Source organism: Pristis pectinata, chromosome 4, assembly GCF_009764475.1.
Source record: "Pristis pectinata isolate sPriPec2 chromosome 4, sPriPec2.1.pri, whole genome shotgun sequence".
Taxonomy (NCBI): Eukaryota; Metazoa; Chordata; class Chondrichthyes; order Rhinopristiformes; family Pristidae; genus Pristis; species Pristis pectinata.
This window is the reverse complement of record NC_067408.1, coordinates 15,260,978-15,286,115: the sequence shown is the minus strand read 5'-3', so window position 1 is coordinate 15,286,115 and position 25,138 is coordinate 15,260,978. Positions and strand designations below refer to the sequence as shown.

The window sequence follows — 25,138 nt, the reverse complement described above, 5'->3', positions numbered from 1 at the left end:
TAACTTTTGTTCTACTTTGCTTAGGAAATAAAGGGAAAACTACCAGAAAATAGAATCTCCAACATTTGCAGTTCTGCCTCAATACATTTTAATAATAATTGTTACATTTGCAAAGCAAGTTCACTAGATTAATTATTGCCTGAAAAATTATAATCTGTTATGCAAAACAAATTCTTCCAATTAACAAAACTATTTTATACATTCTAATAGCAAATAAAGCTAGAGCTCAAGGTCTAAAATCCACTTTAAACAAACTGAGCAAATATTTTGAACTGAATCTGAAAGAATAACCAACAGAGCATGCATAGAGCATGTTTCTACCAAATGAATGCAAGATCAATTACTACCCCTACAAGTTGCCCTACTTCCAGTCAATTAATAAATGTTGCTATTAATCACAGGACTATAAATGCAGCCAGGAGCAAAATGCTCTTTATGACTTGGGTTCCATGACCTTAAGCTACAGTTGCCGTTTCAATGTGCCAAACAAAAACAAGAACATTTTGAACCATTATGTTTGATAAACAACCCTGTGAAGTGGTAAAGTTCAATAGAAACTTGGATCTACATTGTATAATTTATCTTGAAGAACCAGTGCAACCAATTTCTAATATTCTAAGATTTTAATCAGTCAATCATTTAAATGCCCACTCCATAAAAGCAGCTTCTCTGAACAAACACCACAAAGCCATACATATTGAATAAAGCAATCTACATTTATTTGTACAACTTTGCCAAGATTGGAATGAGAGATAAATAGAAGGCACAACCATACGCTTTACAATACAAACTAAACCAGAAAAGTTTTTCTGCAATTTACAGTTTTAAAAAAAATTCACAATTCCAGAGGAAACGTGTCTTGATGTCAAGTATGCCAGAGTTAAATGTTTTAAAAGTCCCACTGTGAAAGAGATCCTCCAATGATGAAAATTAAAAGATTGAAAGGAAAGATGTTGATGACTCACATCTATTGTATTAGTCCACGTCTGATCTTAATAGCACAGCAGTTCTGAACAGGAACTGGCAGCTTTCTCCAGTTTACAGCATTGCAGCTTATTACCAACCATCTAGTAATCACATTTGTTCCGGTCCAAATACAGATAGCACCATGTCCTCCATAATCGAACAGGAGAACACTGTGCCACGTAGACAGAATGTTTTAAAAATTGCTGGGTGCTACATAACAAGGTTTTCTGAAGATGAATGTCTGTGTGGAAATAAAATGCAACCAGGTTTCCAATTTAAAAATTCTGCACCAAATTTCAGTCAATAAGGGCCAACACGTTCTCGGAGCAGCTGGGAGGCAGCAGGTACTAAAATCCAGTTCATAGCTGTTAGTCACCCCAATCCACTGCGGTAAGAATCTGTCTTCAAGCAGGAGATTCTGATTTTAAAATCAGTTTTTTTTTAAGAACAAATAAAAAATTCAGATAGGATGTTTCGTGGGACGATGACTACTACACAAGTCGAGAACAAAAAAAAACAAAGGCCATTTTCTGTACTGAAAAAAATAAATCTGTACAGGTCGAAATCACATTCCAAAAACAAAGCTGAATCACAAGAGCATGAGAGAGAACATTAGTACCATCAGCTCACACCAGTAGGCAGTGAAGGTACTTTCAGTGACGTGGCCCTGAGAAACGAGACTCTCCTTGTCCACCTCCTCTTCCAGCTCCTGGTCCTGGTTTCTGTGTTAGGCCTCCTCTGGACAGGCCACCCCGGCCCTCCCGATCACGCATCATTCCACCGCCAAGTCCACCACGGGGCCCACCAGGTCCTCTCGGTCTATTTTCCCGGCGATCATCGCCTCTACGTTCACCTTCACGAATAGGTCGGGTTTTTTTCTCCTCTACATTTAGCCTAAGCTCTCCTCTGAATTTAATGGGCTGCAAGGAAAGGAAAACATAGAAAGCATTTTTACAAATGACTATTTAATTCAAGTGAACAATGCCATTTACTTTGCTGGGAACTCTGATGAGCAGAAATCACAGCCTCAAATTTTTGAGCAAGTATGAAATGCTGAAAAAATGTTCAATCCCAACCATTGCTAACATATATAAATCAGGATCAGTCCACTTTACACTTTTTCCTTGAAAGTTGCAAATCAACGTCTGTTGATTATTGCATTTTCATTCTGCGATCAAAAGTTGTGAAATTAAGCACAAATGGATTGCTTCCCACAAACAGGAAAGCCTAAGCTTTATTTTGAAGATAGGTGGGACCAGGGAAAGAAGCAAAATTAACACTCAAAAATAATGGAGTGAAGAAAAACAAAGTGCTATTATTATATTACCTTGCTGCTCAGGATCTTCTGAACGGGCTCAGGATCATCAAATACAACAAAACCAAAGTTGGGCAATTTCCCGCCACTACTCTTGGTGTTAATGCGGAGTTCCACCACATTGCCATAACCTGTAATATAGTTCTAATTTTATTATGCATGTCAGAAATTCAAAAAGGCACTGTTTTATTCCGGCTAATTAATTTCCTGTACTTTGTGGATTAACCGTTTCAGAGTGTATCCACATCTAGTTCTCCCTGGGCAGCTTTTATAACCCTAAGAACACAACTTATGCCTTCAAATTGGTTCAAGTTTGCTGTTTAGTACATTCCAACATGGTGCACGCTATTGACATGGTATACAGTTCAGCAGGAAGGACAAACATTTTACAGATGCATGGCAACTGCATTCAGTTAAGTTTGAAGTGTACTTAAGTCCCAATTTAATTCATTTATAAACAAAACCAATTTAGTTTAAATACCAATTGCTGTGCAGTGCCTGCATGGTGAGACCATATCTAAAATACCATGTACAGTTCTGGCCTCCCTATCCAAGGAAGGATAGACTTGAAGCAAATGTTCACCAGATTGATTCCTTGGATTGCAAGTAGATATGGAGCTGATATTTCCCTTGCTGGGTTCAGCCTTTCAGGACAGAAACTATAAAGAAACTTCTTCACTCTGAGTCAATTTTTAGAATTCAGTACCCAAGGAGGCTGTGACAATTCAGTCATAATACTATTCATTAAAGAGACTTAGATATAGATATTTATTAGGGGTTATGGGGTTAGTGCAGGGAAATGAAGTTAAATTAAAAGTCAGCCACAGTCTCACCAAATGGCAGAAGCACAAGGGACCAAATAGCCTATTCCTGCTTCTATCTTTACGTCACTTTATAATTGCAGATGCAAGAACATTTGTCAAACTAAAGCATCGACATACATGGAATTCTTGTGTCAACCACCTTAGAAAACAGGAAGCATTCTATAAAACCCATGTAAACAAGCAGGTAGACACACACAGTATTAAAACAATCAATACATACAACAGAAAACCTGAAAGCACCAGGCTTGGGTTGCTAAAAATAGTACTGATAGTGGGGTAAAGTGGTGGGGAAAGTTATTGAGACCATATAGGCCAAGGGAGAGAGTAGACCTCAAGAAAGTTAGCAAGGTACTCTTAAAGGGTTGAACACAATAACATATAAAGGGAAGAGAGATGGAATTTGTGTCAAGAGTACAAAATTAAATGAGGGATAAGACATTCACGCTCCTTAGTGCAAGGCTGCAGAAATTTTCAGTTCATTTCAGATGTACTCTAGCTCCAGTCAGTACTTTTAAGAGAGTAGGAAATTAGAGTAAATACAACAAAAAGCTGTGATTCAAGACTGCAAGCTATCTTTGTTCTGTGTAGAATGTTAAACTATAGGTGACCAAGGAAGAGAATGACCCAATATGAAGAAATTTTAAATAAACCCTAGTGGCTAACACACCATAATAACTAACAATTTAAACTTCTACAAACCTGTGAAGAATTCTTTCAGCTCTGTCTCGTCAATATCGTGGGGCAGGTTTCCAACAAATAACTGATGACTGTCTGGGTATCGGATTGTGCGCCGTGCTTCTGTATCTCCCGTCTCATTTTCACTGCGACCTGAAACAAGAAAACTTACTTTCAAGACCTTCCGTTGCTTTGTTGAGGACCTGCTATAGCAATAAAATTACAAACAAACAAGGGTGTTTAGGGCATTCTAACAGCTTCTGCAAATACTGAGTATAATGCTTGAACAACTAGCTATATTTGTCTTCCACCTCCACCATGCAGTCAACATAACATCTCTAAAAGTTACCTAAACCAACATGCTAGGCATTTAGGCAAATGAACTGATAGCACTCAATTCAATGCGGAGTAAAACTTCAATAAAAGTGAACATGGCACATATATAGAATGCAGAACATGGAACAGAACAACACAGAAACTAAAACTTTCATCAGACCATACTTGGAGCATTGTGTGCAATTCTGGTCACCCCAATATGGGAGGGATGTGGAGACTGGAGAGAGTGCAGAAGACGTTTATCAGGATGCTGCCCAGATTAGAGGGTAGGAACTATAAGGTTGAACAAAATAGGTTGTTCTCCCTAAAGCATCAGAGGCTGAGGGGAGACCTGATAGAGGTTTTTAAAATTATGAGGGGCATAGATAGGGTAGACAGAATCTTTTCTCCAGAGTAGAAATATCAAGCACTAGAGAACATGCTTTTAAGGTTTTGGGAGGGGGGGCGTTGGAGTTTAAAGGTGACATGAGGGGCATTTTCTTTCGGTTATGCAATGAGTGCCTGGAATAGGTTACCAGTCAGGCAGTTTGGAGGAGTTTAAGCAGCTTTTAGATTGACACATGAATATGAAGGGAATGGAGGGATATGGATGATACACAGGAGGAGGACATTTAGTATAAATTGGCATCAAGATCAGCACAATAATGTGGGACTAATGGCCTGTCCAGTGCTGTACTGTTCTACGTCCTAGAAGCAGGCCCTATCACCCACAATGCCTGTGACGACCATGATGCCAAACTAATCCCATCTGCCTGCACATAATCCATATCCCTCCATTCGCTGCATGTTCATGTGCCCATTTAAATCCCTTTTAAACACCGCGGTGTCTGCTCCCACCACCACCCCTGTAGCACATCCCAGCTACCTACCACTGTGCAAAAGAAAATTACCCCACATCTCCTTTAAACTTTTCCCCCCTCTCACTTTAAAGCCATGTCCTCTAGTATGTGAAGTTTCTACCCTGGGAAATGGATTCTGTCTATCCACCCTATATATCCCTCTCATAACTTGATAAACCTCTGTCAGGTCTCCCCTAAGCCTCCAGCGTGTCAGAGAATCACATGCAAAGTAGCATACTGGGAAAATATGGTAAGGAAAAAACACAGAAGCGCTGGAAATACTCAGTTGGTCAGGTTGCATCAATGCAGAAAGAAAAAGTTAACATTTCAGGTTTTCTATTCAATGTTGACTTTCCTCTCTCCACAGATGCTGCCTGGCCTACTAATTACTTCCAGTATTTTTTTAAATTTCAGATTCCCTGCATATGTTTAAGTTTTTATATGCTGAAAGTATGATGAGAAACACAAAAAAATCAAAGGCGAATAGAATAAAGGTATTTCCATCTAAAGAACTAAAATACAAATGGGAAGTACTACACCATAGCTACACAAAGCCATGGTGAGGACACATACAGAGTACTTTGGATAGTTCTGGTCACCATGTCTTGGGCAGTGTGCAGGGTGGGTTTAACAAAATGATATCCAGACTCCAAGGGTTAATTAAGGGAGGATAGTGGAAATTATAGTCCAGGAATTGGACACAGCATTTCAATGTGCATTTTGTGTTTTTTTTTCCCCTTTGGCATTAGCAAAAAAGTCAGACATCTTTGCTCTAAGAAATTCTCTTGAAAATGTTAAACCCAATCTGCACATTTCAAAATAGGCACCTGCTATGCCATTTGCATGCTGACCAAGAAGGTGTAGGACAGAGCTTTTAATATTTGTTCTTGACAGTCAAATGAGGGAGAATGGAGAGGGGGATATATCCTGAAACAAGTTGTAATAATGCAAGGGTTTCCTCAGGGGAGAATTCCCACCATACCCTTAACTATCAAGCTGATCCAATAGTCCTGAGTGGCCCAAGTTCTCACCATCAACAGCTGCCCTTGGATCCACAAAGGGGTCTGTGAACTTTATTTATCAATTCACAGAAGCCTTGGTCCCTAGAGAGAGAGTGATTTGTTTTTTCTTAATAAAAATGTAGGTTGCAGATCAGCCATGGTCTCGTTCCTCAGCAGACTTGAGGGACTAAATGACCTATTCTTTTGCCCATTTTGTGTCTGCAGGCAAAGAAACAATTTAGCCAAATGCTTGTCGATTAACTATGGGTTGAATCAAGGAAAATTTACTCAAAGACCATGAAATTGTCCAAGGAAATTAGCAACATCCAATGCACATTGGCCAAGGAAAAGATAAGATACAACGTTACTGTTTGCATCTGTTTACCCTCATTCAGCAACATACCTCCATCCATTTGCTTACATTTTGCTAATTACTTTCACATGGATTACACTCTGTCAATTTCTATTCTGACTTTCAACAGTCTCATTGGCATTTTGGGGTCAGCAGGGCACAAAAGAAACCATGATGCCAAAATAATGAGTATTTCAGAAATAATTAAAAATTAACTGCAAACACTAATGAACCTGCAATAATTTGTGATCAGCACTTGAAAGTCTATTTTAATGACAGAAAAAATATAAACAAAAAGCAGCATACCTTACAGAATGCAAATGAAATTAATAAAATGAATGTTTATTTTTCATGTTAATTCTTTAACTAAAATTATAACTACAATTACAATTCAGCTACAATTGATACATTGCATGGTTCTGTTCAGTCTTCAGCTCTAGACCAGCTCTTATCTACCAAACATAATGATAGTGCCACATGACAGTGTGAAAATGCCTCCATACAGACCATGCAGTTCTTGCACTAGCTAAAGCTGTTTTGGAAAGACATAGGTCAAACAGATAGATTAGCGAGAACACGGTGGAGCAGGTAACTCCCTTATATATTGCTAACACAAACATCACGTATAACAGAACTTTACCTGGCCTGGGGCCTCGTGGTGGCATACCTTGCCGTTCCCTGATCCGTTGATCACGAGGCCTTGGAGCTGGAATCTGTATTTCTGGTTTTGTCTCTGGCCGTGGCTGTAAATAAATAATTTATTAACCACCTGCTCCTCAGATATAAAGTCTTGAAACAATGATTCAAAATCTAAACAAGTGCTGTTCTGTAACATTAATTTACTCAGAAGCAAATCAATGCAAGACTCATTTATAGGAAAGTACTATTTTTCACAAAATTGATGCAAAACATTAACTCTTTCCACAGATGCTGCCTAGCATTATTGCATGTTTCCAATACATTCTATGTAATTTCACCTTACCAGAGTATGCAATATTTTGCTGTTTTCAGAGCCAAATTCAACATAATTTTCCAATGTAAGCTACCTTAATTCAAGGAAGAATGTTAAACATATATGTTATTAAACCTCAAGTCTCTTGAGCTGCTTCAAAATCATACAGCTAAGATCCTCCATCATTACTCAAGTGTTTGAGCTGCAACAACTATCAGCCTATGCAGCTAATAAGTCAGGGGGAAAATATGCATCAGGGTTCTTGACCACTGACCAGAAAGCCACAACAAAATTACACAGTGAACATCTATTCACGTCAAAACTGGACTGACAGAAGATGCACATTGAATTGCGAGTAAGCAAAGCACAGATTTCCTTTTAAAATTAACTTTATTCAGGATTAACGATTAATCATTACCTGTGGTGTAGGGGCTTTGACAACATGAGGTGGAATTCCAGTGGTGGGAACAATGCCACTAGGGGGCAGATTTTTACTTGTTACTGAAGCCCAGGAAAAAGTCTATTAGAGAGAATAATTATGATTCAATGAGAAGCTGTTCAAGAATCAGATCACAATTCCAAGCCCACAGTCCTAACTTAATTCAGCTAAAACATTAGATAAACATTAATAACTGTAACAGCCCAACTGTTCCAAATTCTAAAAAGCCCAATGCTTGGGTAGAATTCTCATCTGTCAATTAAAGTGGTACTACGAAGATAAAAAACACAAATCAACAATATGAGCAATCCTGAATTCCAAGATTCCTCAAATTCTACAGGAAAGTGGACTTGGCAAATAAACCCTCTTTATCAATTAGAATGGGCACCAAACTTAACCAAATCTACTATTTTGCAGATTCTCAGAAACATAACAAAATTAAAAGGTGAAAGAACTGAAACAATTAATTCAGTGGATCATGCAACTGGATACAGACTTTTCCCATAGCAAATAAATTACAAGTGAACTACTCCTACCCTGGAATCCTCTGTTACAATAGGTGCTGGGTCAGCAGGTGGAGGGGATGGAGATTTTACCACAGGCTCCTCAGCAACCTCCTCCTCCAATATAGGCTCAGGTTTTACTTCCTCCACAGTTGGCTCTGGTTCTGGTTCTGATGCAACAATGTGTTCTTCTAAGGGTTCCTCCAAACCATTACTGTAATAGGACAGCACAAGGAGTCAACAGACACTAGTACATCTGGATACTATTAAATGTTAATTAACTGCCCAACAATGCGAGAATGACAGTTTAATAGAAACATACATTAGCTTTCTTTTCTACCTTTTAGTACTGAAATTTTAATTTTCTTTACACTGTTAAACAATCCTTCATTTTCAATTAAGAACCACAATTGTCACCCAATTGCATCTAGCAAACTTCAAAGTAGTCAAAACATGCAAAATGAAGAACACAAGACAATAAGAACAGGAATAGTCCATCAGGCACCTCAAGCCTGCCCTGCCATTCATGATGTTCATGGCTGCTTCAGTTGTAGAGTCAGAGCTGTACAGCATAAAAACAGGCCCTTCAGCCACCCCACCTCTACCATCATGCCCATCGATATTAATCCCACTTGCTTGCATTAATTCCATATCCCTCTGTGCCCTGCACATTCAAGTCCTTGTCAAGATGCCTCTTAAGTGTAATTGGTCCTGCCTCTGGCAGCTCATTCCAGATACCAACTATACTTTGTCTGAAAAATTTACCCTTGGATCTCCTTTAAACCTCCTACGTTTCACTTAAAACTACGCCCTCTAGTTTTAGACACCCCTTCCAAAAGACACTATCAATGCTCTCATAATTTTATATACCTCTATCATGTCACCTCTCATCCTCCTTGGCTCCAGGGAAAACAACCCAATCTCTTCTGATAACTCGAGCCCACCAATTCAGATAACAGCCTAATAAATCTTTTCCACATCCTCTAGTTTAAAACCATATCCTTTCCATAGTATGATGACCAGAACTGCACACAATACTCCAAGTGCAGTCTAACCACTGCTTTGTACAACTGCAACATGGCATCCCAACTCCTATACTCAGTGCCTCGGCTGATGAAAGCAAGCATTCCATACACATTCCTTACCATCCTGCCTAGTTGTGATCCGATTTTCAGGGAACTATGTACTTGTATCTCAAGGTCTCTCTGTTCAACACTCCCCAGGATGCCACCATTCCTTATGTAATCCTACCCTGGATCACTTCCCAAAATGCATAACTTTGCACTTAAATTCCACCTGCCATTCTCTTAACCACTTTCCAGTTGGTATTGGTTTATTATTGTCACTTGTACCGAGGTACAGTGAAAAGCTTGTCTTACAAACCGATCGGTATAGGTCAATTCATTACATAGTGCAGTTACCTTGAGTCAGTAACAGTACAAAGTGTCACAGCTACAAAGAAAGTGCAGTGCAATAACGTGCAAGTTCACAAGGTAGGTCATGAGGTCAGAGTCCATCTCATTATATAAGGGAACTGTTCAATAGTCTTATCACAGTGGGGTAGAAGCTGTCCTTAAGTCTGGTGGTACGTGCCCTCAGGCTCCTCTAGCTTCTACCCGATGGAAGAGGAGAGAAGAGAGAATGTCCTGGGTGGGTGGGGCCTTTGATTATGCTGGCTGCTACACCAAGACAACGAGAGGTAAAGACAGAGTCCAAGGAGGCCTTAGACAAGGTAGCCAGTGAGACCCTGACCTCAACTCCAGCACCAGTTCCCCAAAAGTCAATTCTTCAATATTTCAAATATTTACCACCACCCCCAGGGACAGAACATTCCAGAAATTCACTACCTGCAGAAGAAATTTCTACGCCCTCAGTTTTAAAATGACTGGCTTCTTATTCTTAGCTCTCCCACTAGTGCAAACATCTCAACATCTACCCTGTCAATTCCCCTTAGGATCTTGTATGTTTGAATGAAGTCTTCTTTCATTCTTTTGAACTCCAAGGAATACACAATCAAACCATGCAACCTCTTAATAAGAAGATGCTCTCATTCCAGGAATTAGCCTGTTCAATCTCCTTTGGACTGCATCCAATGATACTGTACTCCTGTTTAGATATAGGGGACCAATACTGTGCACAATATTTCAGATATGGCCTGACCAACACCCTGTACAGCTGTAACAAAATCTCCCATTCTTAAACTCCAGTTCCTTTGCAATAAAAGGATTATTACAAACTGTAATAAAGCAAGTGGCTTCATTCTCTTACCATATACCAAAATATGTTTTGCATCCTTCACAAACTAATGTTGGCAGTATAGTAAGAGTAATGCAAGTGAATAGTGATGAGTTAAAAGATACAAGTTTCAAGAAATGGTCACACTTGTGAACCTCAATTATAAGAGTAAATACAAACTTGTTAATCTGTTATTTTATTTATTCCCCGAGAGCGAAGTAGTCTAAACGACACATGGAACTTGACGATGGGAAACAAGCATCTCTGACGGAAGGAGAAACCCAAACTCAAGTAACAAACCCAAATAAGCAGACCAAAGAGTGAAATTAAAAGTAAAAAGCCAAACACTGGCTATTCCTTACCTGACAGCAGGGTCATTAGTAAACTCCACTATCATCCTGGACAGCCTCTGGTGATGGCTGCTGTTCTTCAGGTTCCTCTACTTCTTCCTCAGACTCTGTAATAAATAAAACAGTCAGCAACTTCTAGCAGCACAGTACAAAGCTCCGTAAGATTATACATGCCCCAAAGCGACTTTGTGTTCAGTTATGTTTATGTCCAGCTAGGGCCTCTTCCTGAACCACACCCTTTCGATTAGATAAAATGTCAGAACTTTAATCCAAATCAAAAATCAAGGTGATGCCCCATTATTGATGTTTAATTCTAATGGGAAACCCATTTATGCACAGAATACGGCAAAGCACTGACAATCAATCTTTGTAACATCTTCGCCAGTATTTCATTTTCAGATCAGGAGGAGCTCATGCATGCAGTGAACTGTTTTGGGCCATTTCCTGTGAGTGAATACCTACATACAAAAAACCACCTATTCCAAAGGTGTTTGTAAAGCAACTATTAACAATCAATTAAATTGTCATTCATTTCTGTAGTAGCTATCCCACTGACAAGAGAATGAAATGATTGCAAATAGCCAGTGAGATTTTGTTTCCCCTCAAAGCAAGATCCACTTCAGTTCCGAGGAACGTCATCATCAAACTGGTGGCAGCAGCAGCAGCTCCGGCTTTAAGTAGAACTGAAATGTAGTTTCCAATGTTCAACTGAGCAACAAGAGGTAACTAAATGGTTGGGGAGTAGAATTTCGACTAACCAAACTTAATGTGCAAATGTATGTGGAGACACAAGAAAGACTGTAGATGTTGGAAATCTGGAGCAACACAAAATGCACATTTCATGTGTTGGTGTAAATGTATATACTGAGCATCTTCTCATAACTATTTCCCTCACCACAAAATTACTATGCATCAAATCGACCAGATATTCATGGCAATTCACTGAACTCTTCAAATCTTCCTTGCTATTGGAAATATTTGAAACCCCCCCTAAAGACTCCTTGATACTTTAGTGGTAGAAGGAGTTCAATTACAATAAACTGTTTACACATTTTGAACAAACCACAAGAAAAAAGTGAGTAGCTCAGAGCTGCCTACAAATTATCCAGCTGAATGATGGTAGAAAGGGCACGTACATGTAAATTCATGTTAGTAAATTAGATTTAACTATTAACTCTATTCCAAAGTAGAAATGCAAACTTCAAACAAGTGGCTTTCTGAAAATAAGCAGGCCACTTTCATCAAACATTGAACTGGAGCTGCAATTAAAACACTAACTTGGGTGACAAAATTAGCTTGCTAGGAAATCTCTTAATAGATCAGAATAAAGCCCAGAGCCATGATTAAAATATCTTTAAACCATAGCTCATTATGCACCAATATAAAACTGCCAAGTTCAAATTGGTTTAAAAACTCTCTCTGAGCCAATCTTCCAACAACAGGTGACGGAATCAGAGCATCAGTTCATCTAAAAGGGCAACTTGCAGGAAAGGCAACAGTATGCAAATTCATTCTCCAGCACAAATGTTGGTTTAACCGTCCAACAGAAACAGCAGGTCAAAGACATCAAAACCATATCACCTGCTTTAAGCAGTGTGGACTGTAGCAATTTATCATAATTAAAATGGCTGAAATCTAATTTAAGTTCTACCTGTGCTGTAAATGGCAGCTCTTTGTTTAAAAAAGAATGAAAGATTATAAAAACGAAGCCAATTTCACAAGTTGGGTCAGGAAGGCCATTTTGGAACTTTAGCAAGTGTAACTTGGAAAAGCAATATGATGAGTGCTTTTATTAAAGATGAATTCTACTGCTGTAAAGTAGTAAACTACATATTCCAGGAATTGGATGACAATCCGCAAAGGTTCAAGAAATAATTACATTTTGGTTTAGAAAGGACATAGCTAACATTACATAAAAATAGCAGGAACAGACCATTCAGCCCTTCATGTCTGCTCCTCTACTCAACACTGTGGCTGATCTTTTACAACAGTCCACCTTCCTGTACTAATGTCATATCCCTCAATTCCACTAATATTAAAAAAAAGCATCCATCTCCCTTCTGCACATACTCAGCAAATGGTTTCACCACGGCTCTCTTGGATGGAGAAATTGAATTATTCCACAGCCTTTGGTGAGGAAATTACATTGCATCTGTCCTGAATACCTGACCCATTAAGCCTGTGATCCCCAACAGCCAGGGAAACATCGACTCCATATCTACCCCCGTTAAGCCCCTTGAAGAGTTTTTTTGCACAATGAAACTAAATGCAAGATCAACTGAAAGGTAAAAATTAGTGACCACTTTGAAATTTTGACGATATTAATCACCTTGTATCTGGTTCTTGAGAGGATGCCCTCTCCAAGACACACTATAAAAATTGAATATCTGTGTGTATCTGAGAAAATAATATGTGAACTTATCCTAAAATTCTAATAAGACAACCTGAAATACAACCTTACAAGTCGAGTGCTTTTAACTTTTTCTGCATTTACGTCAAATATATTTAATTCTGCTTAATCTTCCACACCCACTGCAGCATCAGAACCAGAATTAATGATCTTTTATGGACTGGACCATGGGTAGTGATCAGCATGCCTTCAAGTTCCACTTCAATGGAGTGGATGCATCGAATGCCATCTTCCAAAATACCCAAAAAGTATGCAATGGCTCCTGCAGATTGGAAGGTGGCAATGCAACCTTAAATTTTAAAAAGGAGGGAGAGAAAACAAGGAACCACAGACTGGGTGGACAAACATCAGTTGTAGGAAAAATGCAAGGTTCTATTTTAAAGAATGTGATAAAACGGACACTTAGAAAACATCAGCGGGATTAAACAATGTCAATACAGATTTTACAAGGGAATTAGTGTTTGTCAAAACTATTGGATTTTTTTTTGAGGATATAACTCGTAGCATAGAGTAATATAATGACATGGATTCATGGTTGACAGACAGGAAATGAAGACACTCAGGGTGGCAGTTGAGGACTAGTGGGCCACAGCTATTCACAATACACTTCATTATTTGAAAGTAATATTTCTAAGTTTGCTGATGACACAAAGCTAGGCAAGACAGTTGTGAAGTGGACACAGAAGCTTCCAGGTGACTTAGACAGGTTGAGTAATGGCAAACATATGCCAATTGCAGTACAACATGGATAATGTGAAGTTATCCACTTTGGTAGGAAAAACAACGACAGACTTATTTAAATAGTGATGAAGTGGAAAGTACTGATGTAAGTAGCAGTCAATGAAAGCAAACATGCAGCTGCAGCAAGCACTTAACAAGGAAAATGGTATGTCAATCTTATTGCAAGAAATTTTGAATACAGAACCAAGGATGTCTTGATATAATTATACAGGGTCACGGAGAGAGCACATTTGGAGTATGAATGCAGTTTGTTATCTTTAAACCAAGAATTATATATCTACCATAGAAGGAGTGCAGTAAAGGTTCACCAGAATGATTCCTGGGAATGGCAGTACTGTCCATATGAAGATAAATCAAGGTCGCATCAGGAGCCCTGGCTAAATGGAGTCAAGGGAACTGGGGGAAAACCTCCACTGGTTGGAATCATACCTAGCAAAGGAAGGTAGAACCATAGAACACTACAGCACAGAAAACAGGCCATTCAGGCCTTCTAATCTGTGCCAAAACTTTATTCCGCTAGTTCCATTGACCTGCACCCAGTCCATAACCCTCCAGACCTCTCCCATCCATGTATCTATCCAATTTATTCTTAAAACTTAAGAGTGAGCCCGCATTTACCATGTCAGATGGCAGCTTGTTCCACACTCCCACCACTCTCTGAGTGAAGAAGTTCCCCCTAATATTCCCGCTAAACTTTCCCCTTTCACCCTAAAGCCATGTCCTCTCATACTTACCTCTCCCAATCTAGGCAGAAAGAGCCTACTCGCATTTACTATGTCTATACCACTCATAATTTTGTAAACCTCTATCATATCTCCCCTCATTCTTCTATGCTATAGAAAAATGTCCTAACCTGTTCAATCTTTCCCTGTAACTCAACTCCTGAAGACCCAGCAACATTCTAGTAAATCTTCTCTGCACTTTCAATCTTACTGACATCCTTCCTATAGCTAGGTGACAAGAACCTCACACAATACTCCAAATCTGGCCTCACCAATGTCTTATACAACCATGATGTTTGTGGTGGTTGGAGGTCAATCATCTCAGCCACAAGACATCTCCGTAGGATTTCCTCAAAGTACTGTCCTTGGCCCAACCATCTTCAGCTGTTTCATCAATGACCTTCCTTCAATCTTAAGGTCAGAAATAGGGATGTTCACTGATGATTGTACAACGTCCAGCATCATTCATCTCTCCTCAGATAATGTAGTCCACATCCAAATGCAGTAAGACCTGGACAATATCCAGGCCTGGGCTGATGGGTGGACAGTAATATTTGCACCACAGAAGTGCTGGGCAATGACAATATCCAACAATAGAAAATCCAACCATCACCACCTGACATTCAATGGCATCACCATCACTGAATCCACCACATCAATATTACCACCAACCAGAAACTGAACTGGAGTAGCCATATACACAATATGGCTACAAGAGCAGGTCAGGGGCTCAGAATCCTGCAGCGAGTAACTCACCTCCTAACTCCCCGAACCTGTCCACCATCTACAAGGCTCAAGTCGGGAGGATGATGGAATACTTTTTTTTTAAAAAAGAGATATCTTTATTAGTCACACGTACATCGAAACACACAGTGAAATGCATCTTTGCGTACAGTGTTCTGGGGGCAGCCCGCAAGTGTCGCCATGCTTCCGGCGTCAACATAGCATGCCCACAACTTCCTAACCTGTACGTCTTTGGAATGTGGGAGGAAACCGGTGCACCCGGAGGAAACCCACGCAGACAAGGGGAGAACGTACACCACTTGCCTGGATGAGTGTAGATTCAACAACACTCAGGAGGCTTGACACCACGCAGAACGTAGCAGCCCACTTGATAGGCACGCCATCCACAATCATTCATTCACTCCACCACTGATGCACAAGAACAGCGGTTTGTACCACCTCCAGAAGGCAGTGTAGCAACTCACCAAGACTCCTCTGAGCACCTTCCTAACCCACAACCTCTACCTGCTAGAGGGACCAGGGCAGCAGAAGTATGGGAAAACCGCCACCTGAAAGTTGCCAACCAAGCCACACACCATCTTGACTTGGAAAACATATCGCCATTCCTTCAGTCACTAGGTCAAAATCCTGGAACATTTTCCCTAACAGCATTGTTGAGCATACCCACACCTCAAGGACTGCAGCAGTTCAAGGTCGCAGCTCACACCTCCTACTCAGGGGCAACTAGGGATGGCCAATTAATGCTGGCTCAGTTTATAAACGCCACATCCCTTGAATGAATAATGAAAAAAAAATGGGTTGATTCTTCCTGTATTCACTCGTGTTTAAAAGAATGAGCCTGGGTCTCACTGAGAAATTGAAAGTTCTGTACAAATTTTGGATGAGGGCTCATGGCCTCAGGACACAGAATAAGATATCTGGGGCTGAGAGGAGGAAAAATTTCATCACTCAGATGATGGTGGTGCACCTGTGGACTTCTCTACCAGAGAAAGCTATAGAAGCCAAATTGCTGAATATATTTGAGGAGGCAGACTTCTCAACACAAAAGATATGAGAAGAGAACAGAAGTATGGTATTTGAGGGAGGATCAGTCATGATCATATTGAATGGCGGAGCAAGCTTGAAAGGCTGGATGGCCTACTCCTGCTCTTATTTTCTCTGCAGACAGCAACACTAGTCAGAACCTAGCTAGAGATCAGATAATGGTATATCTAACCTCCCCAAATGCCACCCGATTTGCCAATGGTGGTTCCACATCATTCAAATTTTTCATATACAGATCATTGTTTCTGGTCCTTGAGCCTTAAGCTAGCCAGTCTTTTCAATAGTTTGGTGACTTTCATTAAAAAGGGTATGTTAGCTTATCTTTATATTTTTTGCTTCATTTTATATAGATGTTATTAATTTACAGTAAATTAATGTACAGGGAAAACTCCAAATAATCTGACATCCCTGGGACTTTTGTAGGGCTGGACTGGCAGAATTTCTGGACTCTTGGACATTACTCTTATTAATACCACTAGCGTACTTTTAATTCAAATTTTTTTAGCTGTTACACAGTATAATGAATTTTCCAGTGGCCCAGTGAGTTTAAAGGGAGCGTGGGAAACGGGACCCCGTTGAGTTTAAAAGGAGCGCAGGAGACAAAAACAAGCAAGTCAAATGCTGAAACAACAGGGTATCCAAACAAATGAATATAACTGTATTTTAATCAAATTTTATTTTGACTTGAATAAATGCAAATTATTTAAATCATTTTTAAATTCCTCTGAATATCCAAAATGATCATCAGTGAAGTGTGCCTTTTACAGCAGCATGGTTTCCATGAGGGGTAAGGCAAGGACAGGTTAAGGACAATCTTGGCCTAGTATTAAATCTTTGATAAGCCACATTCGAGAAATGGAGGGCACTTGTTGAATACAAAGGAGGAAAAAAAGTGAGAAATAAAAGGTTAATAGGAGATGAAGGAGGTCGCAGAGAGGAGCGAGATCAGAGGACAACAAAAACAAGATGCAAATTTAAAATTTGAGCCAGGGATCAGCTGCCAATGTAGGTCAGCAAGGACAGCTTTGCAGTGACCCTATCACTGAGTATTAAACAAAACGATCCAGACATAAGAATGCAAATAATAAACTTCACAGATAGAACTGCAAGAAAAACCAAAAGCCAATCTTCCAACATGTTAGTACTGGTTGGAATGTTTCAACATACTAAAAGAAAATCAAAATCTGGCTTTTTAAAACCACGCACTGCAACATAAAGCTCTCCTACCTAAGGATCTTAATGTAAAGCCTCTCAAAATAAAATCTTTAGTTGGTCATTACAATTACTGTAAATATAAGTAAATGCATGACTATCTATGTTTACAGATATTCAACTACATTTCAGAAAATCAACAAGTTACAAATTAAATGTAAATGCAAAAGTATTGTGAAGGTACAACTTGTATAATTGGCGAGAGATAGTGTGAGTGGATTTTGTCATTGCTAACTAGAGAAACAACCAAAATTATGTTTGCTCACCTTCAGGAGGCTCAGTATCTGAATCCCCAAAGACTTCATCTTGATAGCGGAAAATATCATTGTGGACATAAAACTTGTTTGCAACTGAACCCTGACAAGACAAAAAAAAGGGGGAAAAATAGAAAAATCATTTTCTCCTTCTTACAAAGTATTATACTATGAGCTTTGCTTTGCATCTGAGCAGTTTATGTTTCACTAGACACTGAATTGGGTCTGGAAAGAAAAATAAAAATCAGGTTGATGGTGATAATTTTCCCCATGTAATTTTAAAATATAGGGACAGCATACTGAAATAGGATTCCATTACTTTCATCAATTATATTATCCAAGTGACAAATTTTCACATGTAAACCATCACGAACATCGGTCCACTTTTTAGAGTGGACCATAGTGGTTATAACAAGCTTCTCATACATTACGCTGACAGGTACACTTTCAGTAGTTCACCAAATGAAAACAAGGATCTGGGTGTTTCAAGTGAGTCATCAGCAGGGCAAAAATATGCTAACCAAACAGTATAGGACATGCCACTGCAGGAAAATAACGCAATCAGCCTGATAAAAATCACTGGCGTGACTTTCCTACAAAGTAGTCCCCCAAATTTAACATCTTTAACTCCCAGTGAGTTTTAGTTATTTCATGTATTATGTGAATTTATAAATATAATTAGAAATGCAGCTAAGTAACAAGAACATTTATAGCAAGCTGACATATGAAAGACTTATTTAAAGCATACTGCCTCTCAACATCAGAAGTCTCACAAACCATAAGAAACAAAGATAAACACAAATATTCCGTTTACCTCAGGTGCTAGGACAAAAGTCTGCATGAAGCGCCTCATGGGCTGTCTATTGTTTGACAGCTCACCCATAACTTGTACCACCACCCCATCATTCAGCGTAGCATGAGCGTCCACATGTTTGATTTTTGTGTGGCAATCTCGGAACTGAAGAGACATAACTTTTTTGTGGATTTCCTACAATAAAGAAATAAACAGGATAAAATTATCAAACGATGATAGCTTCTGGTCAAAAATTCTACAATTCTGAAAGAGTGTAAATGAATTGCTGCTTCACCTAGAAAGGCTTTGTGTCCCAGGATGGTGGGTAGGGAAGAGGTGAAGGGATAGATGTCATGTCTCCTGTAGTTACCTAGCAAAGTACCACATGGAGTGGTTGGTGGGGACAGAACAACAGACCTGGGAGCCGCAAAGGGAGAAATCCCTTCATCCCTTCGAAATACTGAAAGGGAGAGAAGGGGAATACATGTCTGGTCATGGGATCACATTGGAACTGGCAGAAATTGTAAAGAAAGATCTGTTGAATATGGAGGCTGCTGTGGTGAAAGGCAAGGAACAGGGAACTCTGCTCTTGCTCTATCCAGGAGAGGGGATGAGAGCAGAGGTGAGGGAATTGGATAAGATGCCAATAGGGTAGAGGAGAAGCCATGATTTGGGAAGATGGAAGACATGTCAGAGAACATACTTCACTACTGCTTTAAACACAAAAACCAGTCTGATGAAAACAATTCTTCATGTCAGAATATTGTATTATTTAGGAAAAAAGGGGACCTTCAGCATTGAGCAATGTACAAGATATAGAAGGAAGCAATAGCATCCTCTGGGGAATGTACGAGCAACCATGCAACATAAATAGTGATCACAAGAAGTTTTTTTCCAAAGGAGACAAATGGAAGTAATAAGTGCCAAATTACGTCCTCATTACACACACACACTTTCTACCAGTATGTGACTTGCAAAGGGCAGTCACCTAAAATTTGTCTGGAGTATAGGTGATACCAACTCAGTTTCTACACCTATAATTCGGAGTTATGATTTTAATTTACATTTTAATATAGGACCCGAATGGAAAAAGAATCACTCATATGCAGCTTTAGCACTGCCTCTTCCTTTTGCAGTCAGTCTTAAGCAGCTCAATGAGGTTTAATCATTCTGTAATCCAACCCACTTGCTAAATAAACAGTACAACATTCAAAGAAGAAAACATAACAACTATTAAACTTCTAAATAGAATTTGCGTTACAGGAACAATTAAAGACACTAGTTGCTAACTAGACGAAGATTAATAACAAGAGACAGTTCAAACAAGCTCACTTTAGCAGACGGGTTATTAAGTAATAGAATATTAAAACCTTAACTACAGACAGCAAAACATTTAAGTCATCCAGTAACAGGGTAGAGAGATCGCAGAATGCCAAGGGCTTTTTTAGCACTGAATCCTAAGTGTCACAATAACAAGAGTCTTGTTTCATATGTCAGAGCTTGAATTGCAATCTCCCTCTGAACTGCAACCACTACCAAAAGCTGCTTGGTGTAGTTCTGGTTTTAATCCAGAACTACACCAAGCAGCTGCAAATCTCATATATGCTTGGAATAAGCAAATGCTTCTATGTGCAATTTTATACATTTGTATGTGCATCAGCAAAGATTAATTACCGCTTGTCCATACACCGCTTCTGCTGGGTCTCCATTTGAAGTCAAACCACCGTGGACATATGAAGAATTCTTTCCATAAAACCTACAACACAAGATATTTTAAATAGAACAGGTTCACCAATATAAGTGAAGGAGAAAATACATGTCACTGTGAACAGAAGTTTTTTGGCAATGATCACAAAAGTATTTAAAATATAGCACAATACTGAAAAATAGCCAATCATAAGCATGTGCATCACTTATGAATTAAGACTTTTTCTGATGTTTTTAAAATATGAATGTATATTCTGTGCAACAGCAATAATAACACAAGAACACTTCTGTTCAAGAAAAGAACTACTGACTGCAGATGACATATTTGGATTAGCTTCTCTGCAGTGGAAGAAAAGATATTTAAATATTTTAACATGAATAGGTGCCAGGGCAACCTTTCTCTGAGCCTTGTAGAAATGCAAAAAGGTGCATATTACACAAATAGTAGCAGGCTAATCTATTAAAAAGCATTTTAATACATGTCAGGGCCTTTGGAAATTATAACTTTATAACCATTGCAATTATTTTTGTTAAATTTTTAGTTTATTGTGTTATATTCTAATTTAGTAGCAGCCAATCCAGAGCAACAGGTCAATACTAAACAAAGCTTCAGACATTATAAGATACTGTAGTTCACATCTAAGTTTCAGAATACTGTTGTCATGGCCTACATAAATGTGTTTTTTTTGCATTAGCCATCAGCCAGGTAATTGATACCCTGGTATGGCAAGAACCAACCCAGCAAACTCTAGTCTGGCAATAACAGATTAAACAAGCATCTCTCATTCAGATTGAAAAATCAAAGTTGAGTCTTTATTTAACTCAACCGAAAAGACATTCCTGCTTTCATTCACATTAAAAAACACTTGCTTACACCAAAGAAATCCAGCTTACCTATGTAAATAGTCAGGGGCCTGGTTCAGCAGTGTGTAATACTGTCTCACAAATTCCCGCCCGACAAGCAGGGGACTTGGCTTCTCCATCACCATCTCTTTGGTCAACTGAGAGTTGCTGTAAGAATTTAGAAAATAAATAATAGTATTTTAAAAGTGTTATAAACACCAATCTGCTCAACCAAAGTTGGTTCAGAGGTTGGACACAAAAGCATACTGCAGCAATAGTATGCTGATAGTGCCTGATACCCAAATATTCCATACTCCAGCTCTGGTATCCTCTCATTTCAAGTTTAAAAATGTCATCAATTTTCTGAGATGACTATTAAACACTCACTTCTTCCAACTTGAATTCACCAATACTGATAGGAGGGCATTAAAACTCCCAGTTAATAGGATAGGAAATCTCAAGCCAAATACTAATCAATGCAGATCAATGACTTGAAACTTACTAGGCTAGCACTCAACCCAGAATGAAGCAATATAAAAGAAACCTCACATTAATTCAACAGTAAAAGGACATCTGAGATTTGAAGTCTACAGGTACCCTGCTTCTAAATGTACATTTTATCCAGTAAGAGGTCAGGAAAAACAATTTTCAATTAAAACTGGGGCAAAAACTATTGAAAATAGTCTGCAAAATATCATTCAACTCACCAGACATATGTAGTACCCATTACTGTTTTCAAAATGCTTCATTTTATTAGCATTTGACGAGCCCAAACCAAAAGGACAGAGACAAATAACCAATAAATCCAAGTGGGAATTTAGAAGTAACTTCTTTACCCAGAATATCACAATGAATAGTTGAATGAAAGCTCAATAAGTGGACAAAAGAATGGATGGTTCTGCTACAATGGTCACATAAAATAAGGGGTCAAGTAGACCCAAGTATAAATACTGCTTGGATCAGTGGTCAAATGGCTCTTTGCTGTGCTCTAATTTCTATATAAACAATATTGAATTTCAAGTACACGTCCTTGCGATTTCAGAAAATGATCTACAAAATAATTTGGATACTCAATAGACAGATGTAGCAATGTTACGAACACCATACCAACTTTTAAGCAAATTGATGTACAATATTACAAACTTTGGAAGTTTGTTTTTGGTATCACAGCCAGATTCCATTGTGAGCAACTTAATTGGTGAAATGATCCACCTATCTCAACCAGTGATTAATGCCAAGGTGAACCCATAACATCTGGAAGTTGTATTATGACAAACACTGTGCAAGATGGGACTGGTAATATTTGGGCTCAAAGCAGAGCCAAAGGCCACATAACTTTCCCACTTCTGAGAAAGGAAGTGCTGATAAGGTAATGAGAGTGTTATAATTTAAGGCATCAACACTTTTTTCCCCATTCCTATCTTGTTTGTGGTAGCATCATGCGTAATCTCTACAATATGCTTTTTGTGTATACTTAAAATTGTCATTTCAAGATTACCTTGTTTTTCACTGATTCTTCATAAGTTTACTTTAATTGTTAAAAAAGTTGTACCAAAATAGCTCAGTAGAAATGGATATTTATGCTTTACACTCTTAAAAATAGCTACCCATATCACTTGTGAATAAAATGCTTGGAGACCCAATACTCAAAAAAGTAAAAAGAATGCAATATCAAATCGACTATACCAGATTATCAAAAAAATGTTTACCTTTTCTTTTACTGTTGCCATTCAATAGCCAGACATGTAGTTACATGGTTAGATGTAAAGCACACTAACTAAATCCAACAGTCCTACAAACAGTCTGACCGCACGCTGGTTCCCTTTTGTTTCCCCAATCCCCAAATGACCATGACAGATAGGAACAGGTCTTTCGAGTTTCTGATTTCATTCTGGATAATTCGGCAAACGGTGCAGGATTGAGAGAGTCAGTTTCCAAATTTTTGTTTACGATGTCTCACAAAGCTGTGAGAATCAAACATTTTCAACCAAATAATTCATTTACAAAAAAATCTGCAAAGAAATGGAAGACTAAAAGGGCTGTTTGACCATCTTATCAAAGCGGTGCCGTCAAACAATGGGGCTTTCGATTTCATATCTAATTGCAAAATGACAGAGGGCCAGGCATTGTTCTCACTTGCTAATTTAACTGATGCATTGTGCTGGATCATTATGTTCAATAAGGCACGTTTACATCGAAAGCACCTTCCCAGCAGAGCTGAAATGCTTCCCACTGACTGGGGATCAACTCACAGAAAGGGGTTGAGAAGGGTGCAGAAAGATTGGCAATGTCTGGTTCTTGGACGGCTTTCCCGCTCCCTCTTCCCACTCCCTCCCCCTTACGCCCTGCCACACGTGAAGGGGGTTCACGGCTCGGGGGTTCCAACCAAGGGATCCGCCGCGGGCGTCAGTAGGGCGGGCGGAGAGCAACATCCACAGCCGAGGCGAACACGTGGAGTGGAAGCAAGGCCGCAACATGGAGACCCGGGGAGGTGAGAGGAAAGAGAGCTCAGGGCTCCGACACACACACACACATATCACGGCTATCGCTCCCGAACCCCGGCCGCCGATCCATCGCTAGGCTGGGGATCACAACCCCAGGGAACCGCCTTCAACCCCGGGGATTGGGGGGGGGGGCGGGGGCGGGGGAGGGGAAGCGGCCGTCCATGGGCGGGCGGGACGGGAGAGGGAAAAGACAGACCCAGCTCGTCCTCCCCTTCTCTCTTCCGTCCTCTTCACCCTTCCTCGCAAGCGGTTCCAAACCCGACAGCCGAGGCTCGGCAGGAACAAAAGGCCCGGCAGCCGGCCCGCCACCCACAGCCGGGCGCGCAGTCACGGAGGAGGCCCGCCGTACAACCTCCTTCCCCTCAACCCTCTCCTCCCCAACCCCTCCCGCATCCCTCAACCCCCCTCCTCCCACCAACCCCCTCCTCCTCCTCCTCTCCCCACCCCCAACCACTCCCCCCTCCCCGACCCCTCCCCCCAAACCCCTCAATCCCTCCTCCCCAAACCCCTCAATCCCTCCTCCCCAACCCCCCCACCCCTCCTCCCCCTCAACCCCTACCCCCTCAATCCCCCTACCCCTCCTCCCCCTCAATCCCTCCTCCCCCTCAATCCCTCAACCCCTCAACATCCCCTCCTCAATCCCTCCAACCCCTCAATCCCCCCCAATCCCTCCCCCCTCCCCCCTCACCCCCAACCCAACTCTCCTCCCCAACCCTTCAACTCTCAACCCTCCTCCCCCAACCCTTCAACCCTCAACCTCCTCCCGCTCCCAATCCCGGGGGGATGGTGGAACCCCACGGGCGGGTGTGGAAGCGGAGGTTGTGATAAAACGCCGGCCCGAGCCCGGGCCTGCTCCAGGGCCCCTCCACCCCGGCCCTCGGCCTCCTCCCCGCGCCCGGACCGGCCCTCACTCCCCGCCCCCGACACTCACTCACCGCAGGAATCCGGGAGAGGGGGTTTGGGGAAGGCCTCCGACGGTTCGAGCGAGCACTGACCCGGGGGCTAGGGAGGGCGACGTGACCCTGAGGACCTCAGTCGGCGCCGGGAAAGAGTTTTATTTCACAGATTTAAAAAAAACCCGCACCGTGGAGGAGAGAGCCGGCGGGGTTAACACGCTATCCTGCTAGCGAAAGGCAGCTTGATTGACAGCGCCGGTAGTTAATCCGCGGCCGCGGCGACCCGAGGTCTCGCAGAGGTAAACCAATAGGAACGGAGAAAGAAGGCGGGCGCTGCCGCTAGCAAGTTAGGTGGACCGGCAAAGCTCCAAGAGCTGCTGGCGAGGCGGGAGACCCCGTAGAGGCGGGGAGGGGACGCAGGGAAAGTCGACACCCAGCAACAGCCAATTAGATTTGCACTCTGCCTTGATGGACAGGCGGA

General features: G+C 40.6%; 1 protein-coding gene across 1 annotated transcript; it reads right to left on the bottom strand.

Moving 5' to 3' along the window:
* Positions 1-697: 697 nt before the first annotated feature.
* g3bp1 (GTPase activating protein (SH3 domain) binding protein 1) lies at positions 698-24,893 on the bottom strand. Its single transcript, XM_052014822.1, is given in 12 exon segments — positions 698-1,886; positions 2,294-2,412; positions 3,805-3,933; positions 6,949-7,051; positions 7,679-7,780; positions 8,236-8,416; positions 10,786-10,894; positions 17,927-18,017; positions 18,729-18,902; positions 20,382-20,463; positions 21,309-21,425; positions 24,697-24,893. Coding segments are annotated over 11 exon segments (1,452 nt in total). The 5' UTR covers positions 21,404-21,425; positions 24,697-24,893; the 3' UTR covers positions 698-1,619.
* Positions 24,894-25,138: the final 245 nt, after the last annotated feature.